Source organism: Magnolia sinica, chromosome 5, assembly GCF_029962835.1.
Source record: "Magnolia sinica isolate HGM2019 chromosome 5, MsV1, whole genome shotgun sequence".
NCBI classification, from domain to species: domain Eukaryota; kingdom Viridiplantae; phylum Streptophyta; class Magnoliopsida; order Magnoliales; family Magnoliaceae; genus Magnolia; species Magnolia sinica.
The window spans coordinates 7,566,990-7,587,790 of NC_080577.1; the positions used below are offsets into that span (position 1 = coordinate 7,566,990).

The 20,801-nt window shown below is 39.8% G+C and overlaps 1 protein-coding gene across 2 annotated transcripts; it reads right to left on the reverse strand.

Annotated features, from left to right (window-relative positions):
• Positions 1 to 43: 43 nt before the first annotated feature.
• LOC131245313 (GDSL esterase/lipase At5g45950-like) lies at positions 44 to 19,621 on the reverse strand. 2 transcript variants are annotated; one of them, XM_058244674.1, is made up of 6 exons: positions 19,311 to 19,621; positions 15,744 to 15,874; positions 1,189 to 1,422; positions 508 to 754; positions 106 to 413; positions 44 to 70 (listed from the first exon to the last, which is right to left on the reverse strand). In XM_058244674.1, exons 1-5 carry the CDS (start codon positions 19,588 to 19,590, stop codon positions 223 to 225), a joined length of 1,083 nt encoding a protein of 360 aa, XP_058100657.1. In that variant the 5' UTR covers positions 19,591 to 19,621; the 3' UTR covers positions 44 to 70; positions 106 to 222. The 2 variants fall into 2 exon arrangements, with proteins under 2 accessions (XP_058100657.1, XP_058100658.1); XM_058244675.1 differs by having other exon boundaries at positions 47 to 108; positions 144 to 413.
• Between the last annotated feature and the right edge of the window lie 1,180 nt (positions 19,622 to 20,801).

Here is a 20,801-nt window from a genome sequence, read left to right on the forward strand (position 1 = left end):
ATTATCTTAGTCATAGGCACATCCAGCCATCAATACAAAACCATCATCAAAACTAGGACTAGGTTCGAACCTGGCCCATTTATTCGGCTCATGGCTAAACAAAACCAGGCCCATTTATTCGGCTCATGGCTAAACATAACCAGGCCCAATCACAATACATGGAACTCTTCATCGAGACCTCACATCTTTCTACAACACAATAAATATGAAAATTCCTAGCACTTAAATAAAGATCTCCTTGATAATGGGTCTTACAGCATCATTAGCAATAAACTCATACATCCTCTCTGTCGGATGAACCGCGTCCCAGTATATGTATTTGGTGGGGTCCATACAAGTGCTCTGACCCTTACATGTCTCACCAACTTCGACCGTGCCGGATCCACAACAGCCGCGCGATGTCACCGTAAAACCTAATAATCAAATTCAATAACAGGAATCTCATCAATCAGTACATTGATTGGGCCATATGAAGATCGCGAGGACATTAGTGATGGTTTTGCTTACCATATGTCATGGGCCTCTTGGTTGCATTTATCAAGGTCTTATATGCATCAATGTAGGCAGTTCTTACACCTAGTAACTTTTTCAATGTGGCTAACCTATCTTTTAGTTTGGAATTGAACAAAGATGCAACTTGGTTGTAATGGTTGGCGCAATCCGTCTGGCCCGTTAATGTCCTGACAATCGGAATGCACCCCAACGGTGGGATGCCGACTACTACGAATCGGGTCCCACCTAGTCTATGGATTGCCTGTTACACAAAGAAAGAAAAAGATCAGTGTTCTTTCTAATATGGAAAGCATTTCAATGGATATGCCAGCGGGGGCCATATAATGGGTTAAATCCAAACTCAGGCCCATCAGCTTCTGATGAGGATCATTAGTGGGCCTCAGAAAGAAGCTATGTAGTCTCCAGGCCCATATATTTATAGGCCCAGAAAGTAGGCCCAATCAAAGGCCTAAATGGGCCTACCAGCCCACATGTTTTGGTTATTTCAACCGTTACAGCAATCCAGACCGTCCAAACTGCTGACCCAATTGTGGTTGGTTAGAAATACTTGGTCAGTGTGATTTCGTAGAATCTGATCCATTGGAAATGTTTGTCACAAGCTTGGATGGTCTGGATAGCTTTACATGAGTGCCATATGTGTGGATTTTCGAAATGGTATGGTAGATTGAGGAGCACCTTGGTAAGATTACTGACGTGGTCGATCAGGTAATCCGCGTATCCATCGACCGTGAATTGTTTGGATCGAGTCGGTTCCAAGAAGTAGTTGGCGAGGAAATCGTTTGTACCGGCGCTTACTATAAAGATTGCATTCCTTATCGTCTCCACTGCTATTTTCTCTCCCACCAACCGTCTTAAATGGATCTTATAATGCATTAGATATTCTACCTGCTTTGATAAGGGAAGCACCTTCTGCCACCCAAAAATAAAATAAAATGGAGGGTGATGATACGGTAAAGCTAGGAGAACCGGAATACAGTAGACCGTCTCTCTACAATGCACGTGGAAGGGTCATCGGTTGATCTGAACCTTCCAAATAGTTGGCCTCAATATAGATGGACGATCTGGTTAAAATCATAATTATCAGAAGGCTATAGCTATCACTTAGCTGTTTTACTTCCCTGCCATCAATTTGAAGGTTTTAGATGGATAGGATCATCCCATATATGTGCATATTAAATCAATTTCCATATATAGTGGGTCCCACGTGTAATGTAGCAATTTGGATCTACTATACACCAGTTCTTCTGGCTCTTACGTGTCATCTCCCAACCAAGTAACTAGAAAAGGTTAGTTTAAAGAGGAAAACCTCGATGAGCTATACCAAAGTTGTTCATGGCCCACCAATTTAATAGTGGATTCTAGTTTATGGGGCCGGCCATTTGCAATCAGAACCGTTCATCTGTGAAATTCACATCCAACTATCCCAACTTTCGCTCATGCTGAATATAAAGATTCGGTGCTGATCCTTTTTCATGCTTCGAAGGGGCCCAATGGATTGTCCGAGAGGTGAAATTTTGGTACCAACGGCCATGTAAAGTGGTAGATGTGAAATGAACGGTTCAGATCGACCTGGGCAAGCACCACTTCGTTGAACTCATTTTCCTTAATTAATGGGACTGATCATGTGGAAGCACTAACACTGAATACCATGGAAGGAGAGCTATCAAATGTTCATGACCCACACCAACTCAACAAGTCTATGCGAAAAAATCTCAGAAAAATGCCTAAACTTGAAGCGGTAGTGGTATAACTTCAAGATGGTAGAGGGTGAAGATCTGGAGGCTCACATCAGCAACTTTAATAAATTGGTTTGCAAATTACTGGATATGGAGAAAGTGATGAAAGATGAAGAACAAGCATGTATATTGTTGAATTCTCTTCCGACGTCTTATGAGTCACTCAAGGACACAATGTGCTCCACGAATAAAACCCTGAGTGTCGACACCGTTATCTTAGCTCTTCAAGGGAAGGCTATGAGAAAGCTTAACGTTAACATGGAAATATTTTCTGATGCACTGATTATAAGGGGTAGGAATTCTGAATAATGTACAGATTCTTCAAGTTCTAGATCCAAATCTAAGAGCAAGGGTAAGGGCAAAGGAAAGGTAAAGTGCTGGAACTGTGTGATAGAAAGACGTGTGAAGAAGGATTGTACAAATCCTAAATCTAAGAGAGAAGATTCTGAGGCTTCGTACAGGGAGGCTAATGCTGCCACGTCAGATGGATCGAGTGGATGTGATGGTAATGTTTTGTCTGTGTCTACGATCAGACGACCATACAATAATCGTAAGGACGAGTGGATGCTAAACACAGGAGCATCTTTTCACATGACTCCTCATCGGAGTTGGTTCACCAGCTACAAGGAGTGCGATGGTAGACAGGTATTTATAGGGAATGACATTGCCTATAATGTTGTGGCTGTTGGTTCAGTGCGCATCAAGATGGTTAATGGGGTGGAGCGTACCTTAACTAATGTTAGGCACGTTTTTGATTTGAAGAAGAGTTTGATTTCTCTTGGTATACTTAGCAATGGGCTGCAAGTTCACAGGTATTGATGATGCTCTTACGGTATCTAAGGGGGCACGGGTAATTATGAAAGTACAACGACTCGGTAACATGTACATGTTGATATGGAGTACTTCAAAAGGTGGAGCTGTAGTGGATGTAGCGGATTCCACCTCTGTACGTGTGTGGCATGTTGGACATGGTCATATGAGCGAGCATGACAGGAAGGTTGAGACGGGTGGATAGAGATACAGAGTAAGTGGAGTAGCCACCTATGAGAAGAATCACACGGCATAATCACAGGATATCGGTGAGGTACATGGACGACTCCAATATCGCAGGGGATCCATCTTCTATTCAAATGGCTTTAGGTGAGCCAAGTGCTGAGAAGTGGAAGGTGACTATAGGCGATGTGATGGACTCGTTGTCCCAAACCTACATATGGGAGCTGGTGGAGCCTCTAGTGGGCCGGAAAGCGGTTGGATGCAGGTGGATCTTAAGGAGGATACATCATGGATATAGAGCGAGGTTGGTAGTGAAGGGTTATACTTAGAGAGAAGGGATCGGCTTCTCAGAAATATTCACGCTGACGATATAGAAGGTGTCTATTAGATCCGTAATTAGCGCTGGTTGGTCAATGTGATCTTGAGCTGGAAGGATAGATGTGGAGTCTATACTTCTGCAAGGGAAAGTGAAGAACAGATCTTCATGAAGCAACCAGAGCGGTCCAAAGTTAAAGGGGTTGAGAAAAAAGTTTGAAGGAGGTCGTGGTTTGACTTGTCGCGTAGGCAGTGGTTTGATTCCTTCATGTTGAGTCAGGAATTGATGACATGTAGATCACCAATTATGACATGTCTGAAATCAATGTAATGAAGACTTGGTTAAGTGGGATATTCAAAATGAAGGATCGGGGGGCTGCAAAGAAGGTTCTCGGCATTAAGACTGAATGAGGAGTAGGCTTTGGTTATCGCAAGCAGAATACCTTGGGTAGGTATTGATTAAGGATGTGATGAACCAGGCAAAGTCGGAGAGCGTTCCCTACGCGTCTCTCCTCAAGTTTTTCTCAAGACATGTCCCAAAACAGATAAGGAAAAGCAGGATATCTCATGAGCCTTATTCGAATACGGTTGGCAGTGTATGTCATGGTCTGGATTAGACTAGTTATTTCACAGGCTATCAACGTTGTGAGCAAATACCCCGACAAGCAATATTGGGTAGCGGTGAGATGGTAAGAAGACTACGTCTTTCCTTTTGAAAAGACAGGAGCAAAGCTGGTTGGGCACGTGGATTCTGATCCGACAGACATGCTCTCCTGGATCATTCCTACAGAGAAGTTCAAGTTCTATGCAGCTTCTCTGGGCTTGGCGATGGTGAAAAAGAAGGACGGAGTGTGCAAGAGAAGCTATGATGTGATGCAGAGATAAGAGAAGAGGTCAAGAAGCTACACGATTAAAGATTAAAGACTTGGTGGAGATTGTTGTCAGACCTTTTAAAGTCTTCAATGATTTGGGCCGCTCGACTAGTTGAGGGCCTGACTTAACTGGTCGAGGGTCCACTCGACCGGTCGAGGCCTGCTCGACTCAAAATCTAGCGAATACATATTTTGGGTGTCTGGGATGCTCAATCAGTCGAGGTTTAAGCTCGACAGGTTGAGGGGGTCCCTCGACCAGTCAAGGCCTCGACTCGACTAGTCAAAGTTACGCAGATTCTTGAGCGGATTTGGTGCGGACTACGTAAATTTGAGGCGGTTTCGCAAGGGTGCAAAAAGGAAGTTGCCTAAACTATAAATAGGGATCTATAAGGCTATTCTAAGGTATTATAAGGCTTTCTAAAAGTTTTCCAAGGGTGTCTAAAAGGGTTTAGGGTCATCAAAGGGTGTAGCAAGGGTGAGATTTGAGGTTGTTCGAATCGGGTAAGTCCTCTCTCTTGTAATTTCTATTTTCATAGTGGAGATCTATCGCTTTGTGCCGTGGTTTTTTACCGCAAGGGTTTTCCACATTAAATCGTTGTGCTCTCTTGTGATTGCTTGTTGCTCTTGGATTGCTATCCTAGATCTGGATCTGTATGATTCCGCAGCACAAATCCCCAACAATGTGTGCAAAGCAAGTTTAAAAGAGTTGTTTGAAAGGTGAGGGCATCTCAACAATACATTACCCAATCAATGAGAGTTTTCAACGTTTGGTGAAATTCTACTATAGTGTGAGTATGTTAGTGCGTGTATTAAAAAAAATAGTAATAAAATAAAATAGATTGTATGGTCGCCGATAACCACAAATATCGCTGTTGACTGGACTCTATGGGGCCCACCATGATGTATGCGTTTCATCTATGCCGTCCTTCTATTTTTTCCAACTCATTTTAAAGCATGATTAGTTTAAAATTGAACCATGTCCAAAGCTCATATGGACCACATCCAACGAAACAATGGGATAATGATTTCCACCGTAGCCCGGCCAACAAAAAAGATCTACAGGGCTAACCATGATGTGTGTGGCATCCACTCCATCAATCTGTTCTACCTCATATGTTAAGATGTCACACCATAGGGAGCGGTGAAGATGAGGACATCCACCATTGGACCCTTTCTAGGGTCCACTTGAACGAAGAGACAATCTAAATATCAGCCTGATGCACGGAGTGGATGTCACACCTACATGGTGGTTCCACAGAGCTTTTTGTTTCATGGGCTCTCTGCAACAGTTCCCTCTGCTAACAAATTGGCAATGCAAAGGCATCATCAGGACCGTCGAATAGGTGGGGGTTTTCTTTTTCCAATAACGTTCATATGCAGGAGTAGACATAAAATTAAATGCCTTGAGTGCACACCATTTCTTTGAACTCATTTTACTTGGAGAAATAATTTGATACTCAACAAAGTGTGATGGATGATACACGAGAGCTGAAAATTACTTACAAACTACGTATATGGTATATAAGTAATCCAAACTGAATTTATTAACATACAAGCTTTTAATCCTTTCAACATCTCAACTTATAATATTTAGAGAGTATTTTAGCCATTGAACTTATAAATTGTGGCCATATAAGACAAGTTATATGGGGCTAAAGAGAGAATTGAATTTGTGTTTTTGTAAGAGTGAGAGAAAAAGGTAAGGTAAGATTATCTTTTTTTCCTTGGTCGATTTATAATAGCTAGGTGATATCTAAAAATATTTTAAAATGGAGCGAATAAGAGGTACTCTATTATCTTTATAGTTTTTCTTTTGATAGTAGATTCATTTCCTTACCATTTTATCTATGAATGTAGCTGGTAACAATGAATCATATAAATTGTCTTTTGTGGATTGTGGTTATATGTTATTGCATTATATTTTTTAAATTTATTTTTCTTTATTTTATTACATAGAGTTTTTAGCGAAGTTGGGGTTGTCGATGCTACACAAAGGGTTTATGAGTTTTCTTGAATTGACTATACTAGTGATCATAATACATTTTGGATGTGTCATGAACCAAAAATCACTTGTATTTGACTATATGGCGATTAGATCGTTGGACATTTATTCCATGATAAAGAATGAAAAATCTTCATTAGTCTTCCCTCATAAGACAATTTGACGCATCAGATGGCAGGATTGTAATACAAGTTTCAATCAATCACATGGGGCAGGTTTGATCAATCTGATTTTTAAACCATAACTTAGAGGCCGTGGGCTCTAAGTTAGCGTCATTGGACCTAGGACAAATTTGGGGCATCTCACATCTATGGTGGGGTATATCAACTCCATGATGTTGAGGTTTCAATGCAAAATAAGTAGCTTTTTCATCTTATTAATTAAACTTTTCCCTCATTGGTTAGGGAGGAACATTTGAACCTCTTCATTACTAATTAAAAAACCTCATTTAGTGACTCACACGCCTTTCTGAGATTATACATTAAGAGGTATGAGAACGAGTGTGCCACATGCAATTCCTCACACACATGTTGAGCTGAGCTAGCATGCATATGTGTGGGTGTGGGCTTGAGCTTAGGCCTAGGTTACTCTTATAATCCATGGGTTTTAGTTACTATCACAAAATTATACAACGAAATTTCAGATGTTTTAGAAAATTTCATTATTAATCTTAATCTACGGATTCTTGTTTTTATGCATGTCATGTTTCTAAAAGTACAAAAAAAAATCATTCTAATTCACACCTAAATATAAAAATCTATTAAAAAGGTTAGAATAATTGAAATTTAAACATTAAGTGGTGGTTATTCACCATAATAGTCTGAGTTCATTATACTTGGTTAAGAATCTAATATTTTATGCTCGAACCAAGCACATTGATGTTTAATATCACTTTATTCATGACGTGATGAAAGATGAATATATTTTATTTTAGAATATTGACACTAATGATAATTGAGTGAATATGTTGATGATGCCTATTATAAGGGAGTAATTTATTTAATGTATGACATCTTTTGAACTTATTATTACTTAACAATTAATGATGTTTGGAGAATTATTATTGAAAATATTTTTCTCATAATTAAATAAACTAATCTTTAAGTGAGAGAATTTTAAAACTATATAAATTTGTTGCTAAGTGATTTTCTAAATATGAAAAAATAAATAAATAAATCCTCTCTCTCTCTCTCTCTCTCTCTCTCTCTCTATATATATATATATATATATATATATATATATATATATATATAAGTGCTATGGTTATTTACTCATTTGATTGTCAAATTTTGTTATGCCAAAACCACAATCTATGTCTTGTGTAGCACGTTAATATATATGTTCAAGGCAATGCATCTCATGCTCAAGGACAATGCTTCAAATCAAGTACAATGATCTGCTTCAAGAATTATAAGATCATGTATATTGTTCTCTTCTCTAAAACTTCAGAGTTTTTAAGCTATGAGATCTTGTTCAAGACTCAAGGTGAAGTACAACGCAAGAACTATAAGTTCAAGCTTCCAAAGATCTCTGAAGTACAACTCAAGATCTACAAGTTCAAGCTTTCAAGCTTCATCAAGCGTTGAAATCTCAAGCTTCATGATCTTCAAAGATCATCCATCATCTGAAGAAAAGAATGTTCAATATTCATACTTCATGTCTCAGGTATGAATGACCTTAGATTGACCTTAAGGTAGGTCATTTCGGATACATAAATCAATTGCTTATTTTATATGTATTTTGGTCTGTTCTTAGACTAGTCCTAGACTTTGTTCGACTAGTTCTAGAACTGACTCGACCAGTCCAAGAAATTCTAAAACCAATCTTAAGTTGTTGCAGATTTTTGAAATTTTTTTGTTGAGCTACGACCAGTCTTGGAGTCTGCTCGACCGGTCGTGTGAATAGTACCGACTCGTTCAAGACCAGTCCTGCAGCTACGACTCAAACTCCAGCAATGAATTCCGGTTCCTCACGACCAGTCATGGGCAGGTCACGACCAGTTGTGAAGGACTCACGACCAGTCGTGGAACGGTTTTATCCGAATGCGCTCAAAATTTCAAAATGTTATTAATCCTACGACCAGTCGTAGTGTCCACAGGATCAGTCAAAGATGCGATTTCTTCAACTATAAATAAAGCACGAATTTCAAAGTTTTATATCCAATTAAAGTAAAATCAAGGCATCACTCTGAGAGATAAGTTTGTGTTCTTTTTAAGCTACATTATACATATTTAATATTCTCTTTTGTTAGCTTTTTATATTTGATTTTGTTTCTGCATTCCAATCTGATTTGAAAGAGGAATTGTGATATTTCACTTCTTAGAATCAAAATCAAATAGAGCTAGCCCAACTTGATTTAATTTAAAATCAATTAGAACTTAGAACCATTTTAAAGTGAGTATTGGACATTGAACTTCTACATTTGAATTTCTAGTTCTTCCGGGCTGCTACAAAAGGAGAAATCCATATATTTTACATTTGTGTAAATCTTCTATGTTTTTGGTTTCTTTGAGATTAAGCCAGAAAAATCTCTAAATGTTGGTTATCTAAGGAGAGCCAGAAAACTTAGAGTGTAGAGTTTTTGAATTGTATAAGCCCATTTGAAAGACACAATTGTGAGGGTTTTAGGTGAACCTGAGAAAAACCTATTTTCATAGTGAACGCTAATATCCCCTATGTGAGGATATTAGGAGTGGAGTAGCAAGCTGTGTGGCTGTTGTTTAACAATTGGTGAACACATAGGCGAACCACTATAATTCTTTGTCTTGTGATTTGAATGTTTGTTTATTTGCTATATCTTTTATCATTCAAAGTTGTGAGATGTATGTGTGGATGTGAATGTTGTAATATTTACATTTCAAGCATTGTGGGGAATGTTGTAATAGTTTAAACTTCCATTCTTGCTATTTACTTGTTATTCCTCTTCAGTTTGAGATATTGATACTTAAACCGTTCTAGTAAGGTTGTCCTGCCATAAACCCTTGGTTTTTATGGTGCAAGGTTGTCCTTAGAACAACATTTGTATCAACCTCTCAAGACTTGAATTTTGAGGTTGCTTTACATTTCCGTACTGTAATTTGTTTAAAGTGCTATCTTTCCTTTATTCATTTAAATTCAGCTGTTAAATATTTAATTTGGCATAGTCCTATTCATCCCCCCCACCCCAAAAGGACATATTGCTTGGCCTTTTCAATATCATTTTTTAGCCATTGTTTCTTCTTTTTTGTCCTGGTTTAGCAATCAACTTCCATCTAGTCCTTAGATCAATCTAGTGGTGCAACCAGAGTCAATTTACTACTATTGAGGATCTAACCAATGAACATCTATAGAAAAGAATTAGTCTGCTAAACATAGCAAACTAGTTGTGCTCAGCTCTTTTTAGGCCGTAGTAGGATACTCTGGGCATCCAAACTGACATGGCCATTTGTGGAAGTCAATAAGATTCCATGGCCATTTTCTTTGATCTTAGCCATACATCAACTAACATGGTGGCCCCATCTGTCCAGGCACAGGGTATCACTGTTGGGTTTTAAAAAACCCACTCTTCTAATGTGTGGCTATAGCCACCATGAAACAGGAAAATAAAAACTGAAAGAGAAAGAGAATGAACTAAACTGCTGAATTTTTGAATGCTATGGAAACAATTACACTGGTGCCATTTATAGGCTTTTCTCCTTATGTGAAAAGACGAAAAATTCCCTATTTAGATGCTTCCTAAGGGCAGCTAAAGAAAGAAAAAATCTAGAAAGAAATCTCTATTTATCTTAACACAGCTAACAATCTATACTTAGAAAAAAAATCTAATCTCACAGCCAGCTCACACGGTATGCACAGCTAGCTCAAATATCCTTACACGGTTTTGGATTTGCACAAATCCACCACCGTGTCCAACACTCCCCTTCAAACCAAAACCGGCTTCATTCCAAGCATTGATCTAAGTCTCCTGAATGTGTCAGTCGGCAATGCTTTGGTGAAGATGTCTGCCACTTGTTCAGTGGTGTGACTGTATTCCAGCTTAACCAATTTCTGCTTTACTTGATCTTTAAGAAAATGATATCTTATGTCGATGTGTTTGCTCTTCCATGCTGAGCTGGATGTTTGGCAAGTTCAATTGCCGACTTATTGTCCACATATATAACAGTAGATTCCTCTTGTGGATGCTTCAGCTCCTTTAGCAAATTCCTTAGCCAGATCGCTTCACATATAGTGGATGAAGCTGCTATGTACTTAGCTTCACATGTGGACAGGGCGACCACACTTTGCTTCTTTGAATTCCATGTGAATGTTGTCGACCCAAGATAGAAAGCATAGCCTGTAGTATTTTTTCTTTCATTGGTCACCACCCCAATCACTATCAGAGTATCCATACAGCATCGCCTCATCATCGTACGGATAAAAGAGACCAAACTCAATAGTCCATTTGATATACCTCAGTACTCGTTTTACAGCTAGCCAGTGTGACTCTTTTGGCGCTTCCATATATCGGCTTAGAAGCCCAACATTGTAGACTATATCTGGCCCAGTGATTGTGAGATACCTTAAGCTTCCAATTAGGCTCTTGAATAGGGTTAAGTCGACGTTTCTTTCTTTTCCATCTTTTGTGAGCTTCAGGCCTATTGTAACAGGTGTATTTACGACTTTACAGTCGACCATTTGAAACTTCTCAAGAAGTTCCTTTGTGTACTTCTTCTGGGATATGTAAATGCTGTCGACTTGTTACTTCACTTCAATGCCTAAGAAGAAGACATCAATCCACCATCAGTCATCTCGAATTCTTTGAACATAACCTACTTGAATTCTTCAAACATCGCCTGGCTGTTCCCAGTAAATAACAAATCATCAACATATAAACAGGCTATAAGCATATCACCACAGGCATTCTTCTTTATGTAGACTGCATGCTTATACGGACATTTGACAAAACCATTCTCTTGAAGATAACCGTCGATCCGTGCATTCTAAGTACGGGGAGCTTGCTTCAACCCATACATGGCTTTCTTCATCCGATACACCTTGTGTTCCTTCCCTTACATGACAAAGCCTTCAGGTTGGTCAACGTAAACTTCTTCTTCGAGTACTCCATTTAAGAATACAGATTTCACATCAAGTTGGTAGTCATCCAACTGTGATGAGCTGTAAGGGAGATTATCATTCTAATAGTGTCAAGGCAAGCAACTGGGACGAAAACTTCTTCATAGTCTACCCCATATTTCTGTTTGTAACCTTTTGCTACAACCCTTGCCTTATATCGTTCAATCTTACCATCGGCATTCCTCTAGATTTTGTACACCCATTTTAGACCAATGGTCTTCTTGCTTTTGGGGAGTAAGGTCAATTCTTATGTTCGATTCTTCTCGATGGCATGAATCTCTTCTTCCATAACCTTTCTCCAACATTCTTCATTCACAGCCTCCTCGAATGTAAGAGGCTCATGGTCCGCATATAGGCAGAGTAAATTCACTTCCTCAATTTGTGTAGATGTCGTTGAGGCTTCTCATTTTTATAGGTGCCAAGGGTAAAGGAGAATTGGATGAAACTGTGCTAGTTGAATTCTAATTTGATGAAGTGCATCTAGGGGAGATGAAACGTACTCCTAGACTTCTGTGATCCGAAGGGGGTGATGTGGGTGTCTACTCCTGATTCACATGCCTCTCTTCTTCATATTCTTCGGCCTCAACCTGACTTTCTTTAGCCGAATCTTCCTGGTTCCACTTCCAAGAATCTTCCTAGCAAAACACTACATCTCTACTTACCACCACCTTATTGGTTAGTGGGTTATAGAGCTTGTATGCTTTTGATTCTTCACTGTAGCCGATGAAGATGCACTTCTCGCCATAATGATCAAACTTTTTTCTTCTCACTTCTAGAACTTGAACGTAGGGGACACACTCAAAGATCTTAAGGTGCGCCATGCTCGGCTTGTATCCACTTTATGCTTCCTGCGATGTCTTAAATCTGACACTCTTGGTCAGACACCTATTAAGCAGATAGGCAGTATATACAACTGCCTCTGCCCAGAAATTCTTTGTTAGACTTTTCTTCTTCAGCATGGTCATTGTCATGTCGAGGATGGTGCGATTCTTCCGTTCCACAATTCCATTTTATTATGGCATATACGCTGCAGTGTATTGTTGCTTAATGCCATGTTCCCTGCAATATTCTCAAAAAACATTTGAGGTGTACTCCTTACCTCTGTCAGATCGGAGGGTTTTGAGTTTAAGACCACTTTCTTTCTCAACAAGGGCCTTAAAATTTTTTTAAATAGTAAAAGTAGCAGACTTCTCTTTGATTAATTATACCCACAATTTTCTACTGAAATCGTCAATGAAGGTAATAAAGTGTTTATTACCTCTAAGAGAGATTAGCTCCAATGGTCCACAGATGTCAGTGTGAACCAACTACAATGGTTCTCTTGCTCTTTGGGATACTCCACTCGGAAAGGAGTTTCTTTTTTTATTCTCAAATGTACACACCTCACACACTTGTTCTAGAGCATCAATGGCAGGCAACCCATGCACCATGCTTGATGAGGACAGAAGTTTCAGGCCATTGAAATTTAGATGGCCAAAGCGAAGATGCTACATCCAGGAATCATTCTTTACTTTTTCATAAAAATACTTTTTAAGCATTGTGTTTATATGGAGAGAAAACATACGATTCTTCGTCACCTGGCTTTTCACAATCAAACGTCCACATATATCTCTTATGGAAAGAGAAGAGTTCTCCATGTGTATAACATATCCTTTTTCGAGGAGTTGTCCGAGACTCAGTATATTACTTTTCATGTTGGGCACGTAGTATACATTGGAGATATAATTTGGAACACCATTCTTCTAAAAGATTTTGATTTTACCTTTACCTTTCATCAGCGTTTTTGATGAGTCTCCAAACGTTACATCACCATGAACTCCTTCTATGAGTTCCACAAAGAGTTTCTTGTCACCGCACATGTGATTGCTTGCACCCGTGTCGATATACCATACATCCTGTTGATCACTGCCTTTCACTTGCGCAAAGAGAAGTGTGGGGCTTTCTTGTTCATGTCCTGATGCTTCGGCGTAGTTGGATCGCTCGTCTTGATTCACCGGCTTGCTCCAACAATCAGATACATGGTGGCCAAGCTTGTTGCAATTATAGCACTAGATGTGCTTTGTACTTCCTCGTCCACGCATCGATCTGCCTCTACCATTTCCTCTTCCACGAAAATTGGTATTTTTCTACTGATTTTGGTTATGGCTTTGTTGGTATCCGCGCCCTCTGCCTCTTGCGCGATTGTTAACAAACGTTCACCATGTTGTGAACTTCCACGTCCACCATTGTTATCATTCAGAGTCAATCTTGACTCCAAAGCTTATTCCATTGAACTGACATTCTTCTGCATTCATTGCTCATGAACTTGCAACGATCCCATCAACTCCTCAATGGAGAGTTTCTCAATATCTTTTGATTCTTCGATCGCCACAACCATATGCTTAAATTTGGTTGTGAGAGATCGAAGTATTTTTTTAATAACTTGAACGTCTTCAATCTTCTCACCATTTCTTTTTAGATTATTGACAGTTACAAGCAATTGCGAAAAATAGTTAGCAATATTCTCACATTCCTTTATGTGAGTCGCTTCGAATTCTGCCCTAAAGGTTTGGAGCCGATCCCTTTTGACATGATCAACACCCTTAAAGATAGTGCTAAGGGTCTCCCATGCTTGCTTACATGATATTGCTTCAGTGATCCATTCAAAGGTGGAATCATCCAACCCTTGATAGATGAGGAAAAGAGCTTTCTTATCTTTCTTTCTTTGATCATTGATATTGGCCTTTTGTTCGGCGGTGTAGGCAGCTTCTTACTCCGTTGTGGGCTCTTTGTACCCGTCGATAATGATCTCCCAAAGATCTTGAGATCCAAACAAGTCTTTCATTTGTATGCACCAGTTTTTGTAGTTGTCCTTAAACAATTTGGATATTTGAGGTTATATTGTACTTGCCATTAAAATATTTCAATATATATGCAGCTAAAGTTCAAGGGCCGTCCACTACTTGAGAAAAAAATTGACAGATTTTACAAATAAAAAAATCTGGATAGTTTGATGATGGTGATGGGCAATATATACGCTACTAGAACTTGCAATAGTTTATAGACCATCCACTACTGAAATGCTAAAAAAGAAGAAAAATGATAGATGTTTCAAGCAAAATCCGGACAGCAGGCTTGACAGATTTTACAAGCAAAAATCTGGACATTAAAATTTTTATATATATATATATATATATATATATATATATATATATATATATATATATATTAAAAAAAAAAAAAAAAAAAGATGAAGAAGAAACATCTTTGTTGGGTATTTCAGACCGAAAACAGTTCAACGGGAATGCAGTTCAGCCTCCTCATAGCTGATTTTTTTTTTTATGTTGTTGGGTATTTCAGACCTAAAACAGGTAATGCAGGACCTCTTTCTCATGACTGATTTGTTTTGGGTATTTCAGACCCAAAACAGATAGTGCAGGACGTCCTTCTCACGGCTGATGAGGCCCAAGGATCAGATGCTCTGATACCACTTTGTTGGGTTTTTAAAAATCCACTCTTCTAATGTGTGGCTGCAGCCACCATGAAACAGGAAAATAAAAACTAAAAGAGAAAGAGAATGTACTGGATCGCTGAATTTTTGAATGCTATGGAAACGATTACACTGGTGCCATTTATTGGCTTTTCTCCTTATGTGAAAAGACAAAAAAAAAAATCTCTATCCAGATGCTTACTAAGGGCAGCTAAAGAAAGAAAAAATCCATAAAGAAATCTACTATTTATCTTAACACAGCTAGCAATCTATACTTACAAAAATAAAAATAAAAAATCTAATCTCACAGCTAGCTCACACGGTATGCACAGCTAGCTCGAATATCCTTACACAGTTTTGGATTTGCACAAATCCACCACCGTGTCCAACAATCACGACACTACACACATTAGCCATATATGAATCGCTAGCTATCCATGTAAATCAGTGAAATTAAAAGAGTAATGCTCCAACGGGCTAAACTATATGGCAACCTTTTCCACATAACCTGTCTGGACCGTCCATTATTAATTCCAGCATACTCTTGGCAGGCTGTCTTGAAAAAATAAACATACTAATAATATGATCCAGACCAGCCAGTTAGTGACATGCAAAGATGGATGGACAAGATCATCCATATGAGAATGTTTACATACGTTTGCTGATGCAGAAGGTTCCCATGTATTTTAGCCCATCACAACGTTCATCAGATAGAATGAGGCAGCATGTTACACACGTGTCGTCCAACGTACCGCGAGGTTGGCAGTCAGATCATCATATCCGGATGAAGCCGATGCGAAACTCACGCCGTGCAAGAGATCTTCTTTCTTTAGATTTGGGTCTAAAAATGCTGGAATTAACCTCGTCACCCCAAATGCTTCCGCTGTAATTTCATGCCAATATCAATGTAAGATGATAACTCGCCAGTAAATTCAGTAGCTTGTTAATCACACGCACATCTACGGTGGGGTGGCAATGGGTTGGGTGGGCCGACGGATCAAATGACCTGACCTGCTTCTGTTGTAGGTTTTCACTAAGCTAAATAGGAAGTGGCTCGGCTTCAGGTTATTTGGAAAATGTCCTTTTGAGTAAACTAGTCTAAAATGTGGCCTTTCGGGTAAATAGGTCAGGTTCAAGTTAAACCCTAACCCAACCCGTCTAACCACTATGGTTATAGAGGGGAGCGGATTAGGTGCGCCCTGACCTCACCCAAGATGGTGCGGCTCTTACCATGGGGCCATCTTGACGTAGTAAGCCCAAAATTAAAGCAGATCCATTTCTCGGGTGGACCATAGCTTAGGAACAATGGTTATTAACCATTAATGGTCCACAAAAGTTTTGTATCAAGCTGATTTTATTTTATTTTTCCTCTTCATCTAGGTTTCTGCTACCTTATCAACAGGTTTAGATGGAAAATAAAAATTCTCGAAATATTACTGTGGGCCCTACGAATTTTTTAATGGAAGGACGTTCATCACCATAATATTCCCCTCAATATGGTCGATCTGAGATTTAGATATTTTTCATTTTTGGGCGTATGCCCTAAAATGATTTGGAAAAATAAAAATAAAATGAATGGACGACATGAATATAAGATAAATACATTAATATGGCCGTATGATAAGCACCACACAGGGAGCGGATTGAATACTGAACGCTTCAGTAGCCAAAACGCTAATGAAGTGATGTGGCAAAACGCCATTGCTGGATGCCAAGCGGCTGTTTCCTTTCAATAAATACTCTTCCAACGGAGATCCCGATGTTTTTCCGTTTAGGCCGTGAACGCACTCGGCCACGCACGGACGTGGATTTTCTGCCAAAAAACATTCCAAGAAGTTCTTGCGCCGGGAACCAGGTGGGGTCCACCATGATGTTTGTGAGAAATCCTACCTGTCCATCTGTTTTTTGAGTTCAAGTCAGACTTGAAGCCAAAAATGAACAATTTCTAGAGCACAAGTGGGCCAAAAAAGTGATAATTGAACGTTCACAGTTGAAATATTCGTGGGCTACAGAAGTTTTGAGTCATGCTAATATTTTTTATTGCAGCTCATCACAGTAGGAATGAAGTTATTAACGGTATGGATGGATTGTAAACATCACTGTGGAACCTAGGTAGATTTTAACAGTAAGAATTTCCCTAACCACATTTTCCTTTAGTACGGCCCACTTGAGCTTTGGATACGGTTCATTTTTGGCATAATGTCCTTGAATGAACTAAAAAAACAGACGGAAGGGTAGGATTTTTCACAAACATCACAGCAAGCCTGGGTTCCCAGCGCAGGAAGAAATCCGCGTCCATAAAAAATTGCAATGGAGAGTTTAACGGTACGTGGCCAAGCGAAGCGGATTGCGTAAGTAAACTCTGTGGGTCTACCGTGATTTATATATTTTATCCCGTCTGTCCATCCATTTTATAAGATAATTTTAGGGCCTTAACTCAAAACCTAAGCATATAAAAAGCTAAAATCGACCACACCAAAGGAAACAGTGTAAATTGAATTTATACCGTTGAAAAATTCTTAGGGGCTACAGAAGTTTTGGATCAAGATTATATTTGTTTTTTTACCTTTATTCATGTTTTTTGATACTCTGAACAGTTTGGATGAAAAATAAACATCACTGTAGGGCTGGAAAGGTTTCAACGGTGGAAATCATTATTTCCACTGTTTTCTGTGGTATGGTGCACTTGAGATTTTTACAAGCTTCAATTTTGGGCTCAACGCCTAAAATTAGATAGAAAAACAGATGGAAGGTGTGGATAAATCACATAAATTCACAGTGGGCCCAACTGAATTTTCTCAGAATGACCATCCGATTTCATGGCCGAGTTGTGCACGGCGGAAAGGGAGAAAGATCCGCTAACGGATCTAACGGAGTAGCATTTATAACAAGGGAACATGCCGTTGGAATCTAACCAAACGCGTTTTGCAGCAGCGTTTTGGCTACTGAAGCGTTCAGTATCCAATACGCTCCCACCACACAGTCTTGGGTGAGGCTGCACCTAATCTGTTCCTTTTTTGAGAACTGTTCACTGACACGCTGCTACATGACAGGAGACGAATTCTTTCTTTATCTTTCGTAACTGAAAATGTGTTGCATGGTTCTTTCCATGCAGACAGCCTCTTAAGTGATTATTTCTTGAATTAGGCCACGTGATTAGACCTAACCCAACCCAGCCAAAAGACTGAAATAATCTAATAGACTATAAATAAATACAAGCACCAAATACACGCATGCTTGTATGCATCCACAAATTGGACCAGGCTGGTGAAACTTTGGCAATTGTGGTCGTATGGAGCCAGGTCTAGTTGGGTTGTCCACGCCTTACGTTATTTCAATTAAATGTGTTGGGTCAAGTTGGCTTGATTTAGTGAACTTTAAGTGGGTCAGGTCGAGCCACATGGTAATGGGTCGCGGGTCAGGTTAGGGCTGGAATTCTTTGCCTGATTAGGCTCGGGGTATCCACGACCCATTGCCACCCCTAATCTACAGCCCAGTGTCTGCGGTACTCGCATGCTTACACAATTGGAACATCAGAGTTTTGAATAAGGTGGGCCATGGCCGCAGTACTCGCTTCCTTACAGTTCACTATCTCATTTTAAGCTGTGGTATTTCATCCAGATTTTACACTGCACACAAGCAGCTTAAATCCAGACCGTCGAAATCATGGCCCTGTAGTAGACTGCGCTTATCCAATAATTGCGCTGATTAAAATTAAATAAATAAATAAATAAAATCCTAGCCATCAAAATGGTGGCTAAAGTCAAAAGGGCTGTGGTCCAAATCCAATCCGCAAAGCCTGATGGTTAAGATTGGCGGATGTGATGCCTCTAAACGAGTATCGATCCATCTCGGGGCATTGCAATAGTGGGGACTTTTTAGCCCTTGAATTCGGATAATCTTCCAATGATCGAAACCATTCATATGATGGGTCTCACATTGTTTCGACCTGTTGATAATTTGGATCATTTGATTTGAACATGAACGGCCACCATTCATCAGACGCTTATCACCGTATAGACATAACTAAGAGTAGTACTGGACGAAAAAGCCTAGGAACAGCTGAGGCCTACCGAGCTTTACTGCAACTAAGGCCCAGGCCCAACCCAAACTTTTAACTGTGTCCTGAAAACTGAAGGCCTGGGATGCCTGAATCCGTCCCAAATCACTCCAATCCCTGCCAGGCTAGCCCATGTGAATCCCAAATTCACACATGTATACTTCCAGCGGCCCATTTCAGAACTGGGCCACAGGTGAAAATTGAAATTGAGGCGACAACAACAACCATAACGACGGTGATGATGACAATGAAAACGTACCAATGATATCGGTGGGGAGTCTGCCATTGGTTAACCTTCCGGTCGGCCGGCCTCCAAAGAAATTCTTCCCATACGGTCGGAAGTTCCCCTTAGCAGTCGTAGGGAGCCGATTGTTGTTGCCAGGATCGACGCTGGAATCTCCAAAGACCAAGATGCAGGTTAAATTGTTTCTAGCCGCAACTCGTCTTAGTTTCACGACATCAAGCGCTTCTGCATCCAATCGTAACAGTGCCACCACCACCAATACCATCCTCATAATGCCCATCATACGACTAAACATGCATGCACTCACAAACTACTTCTAATACAAGATGTGTGACTGTGAACTCTTTCCCACCTTTATATAGACCTTTACCTCTGCTGCAACTTACAATCATCTACAAGATTTCACTTCACAAATGTCATATAGAGCACATGTTTCAGGCATCCGAGCTGTTCATCAGGTAGGGACCACTTTGATCATGTCCTTAGCTGGAAACTAGACCAGTCCACTCATCACCCAGGCCATACATGTTTGATAAAAATGGACGGTTAGCCAAAAAAAAAAAAAGGAAAAAAAAGATGCGAGTGTCCAAACATTATTGGGCGTGTTCAGAACGGGCCTTACCTAATTAATGACACATGTTTCACACATGTTCTGTGTTGGCACGTGTACCGCAAAGCCCTACTGATAAGAGGATTTTAATGGCAGTAGGTGTTACGTATTCGAATCAGGAGTGGATCGGCTGTCAAATCGGGAGTGGATCGGCTGTTGTATCACACATCACTGACCTGGCTGGTGTGGGTACGTGTCGGTGCGAATTCGAGCGCTGGCGCTCCTCGACCTCCGAGTTGTACGAAAGGTTCTCAAGTTACATATGGGCCCCACAATGATGTATCTGTTCATCCGTTTTACGACATCATTTTAAAGCATGAAAAAAAAGTGAGTCATGTCCAAATCTCAAGTGGACCGCACCACAAATGGTAACGGGATAATGATTCTCACCGTTAAAACATTTGTAGGGCCCACAATGATGTTTATTTTCCATCCAATCTGTTCATAAGGTCACACATACCTGGACGAAGAGGAGAAACAAATATCATATTGATCCAAAACTTCCGTGACCTACAAAATGGTTTTAGTGGTATACGTTCAATCCCCTACTATTTTTTTGCATTGTGGTCCACTTGATCTTTGGATCTATCTTATTTTTTGGCTCAAGATTTATTACGAGCATGGAAAATGGATGGACATTTTGGATATAACACGTACCTTACGATGGAACCCACAGAATTTGGTGACGTGTTGCCTCCGTTGAAATCTGGTTACCCTTCTTACCTTGTCACCGTTTCACATTTCACTTTCCTAACATCAACTGTACAAGTAAAATAATTGAATTTTATGAACTAGGTGTTGGGGGGCCTTGCACAAAACCTTAGGACCTAGCTTCCCAAATCAAATCAGAATTATAGGATAATAAAGCAATGAAATAAATTAAAGCATAAACCACA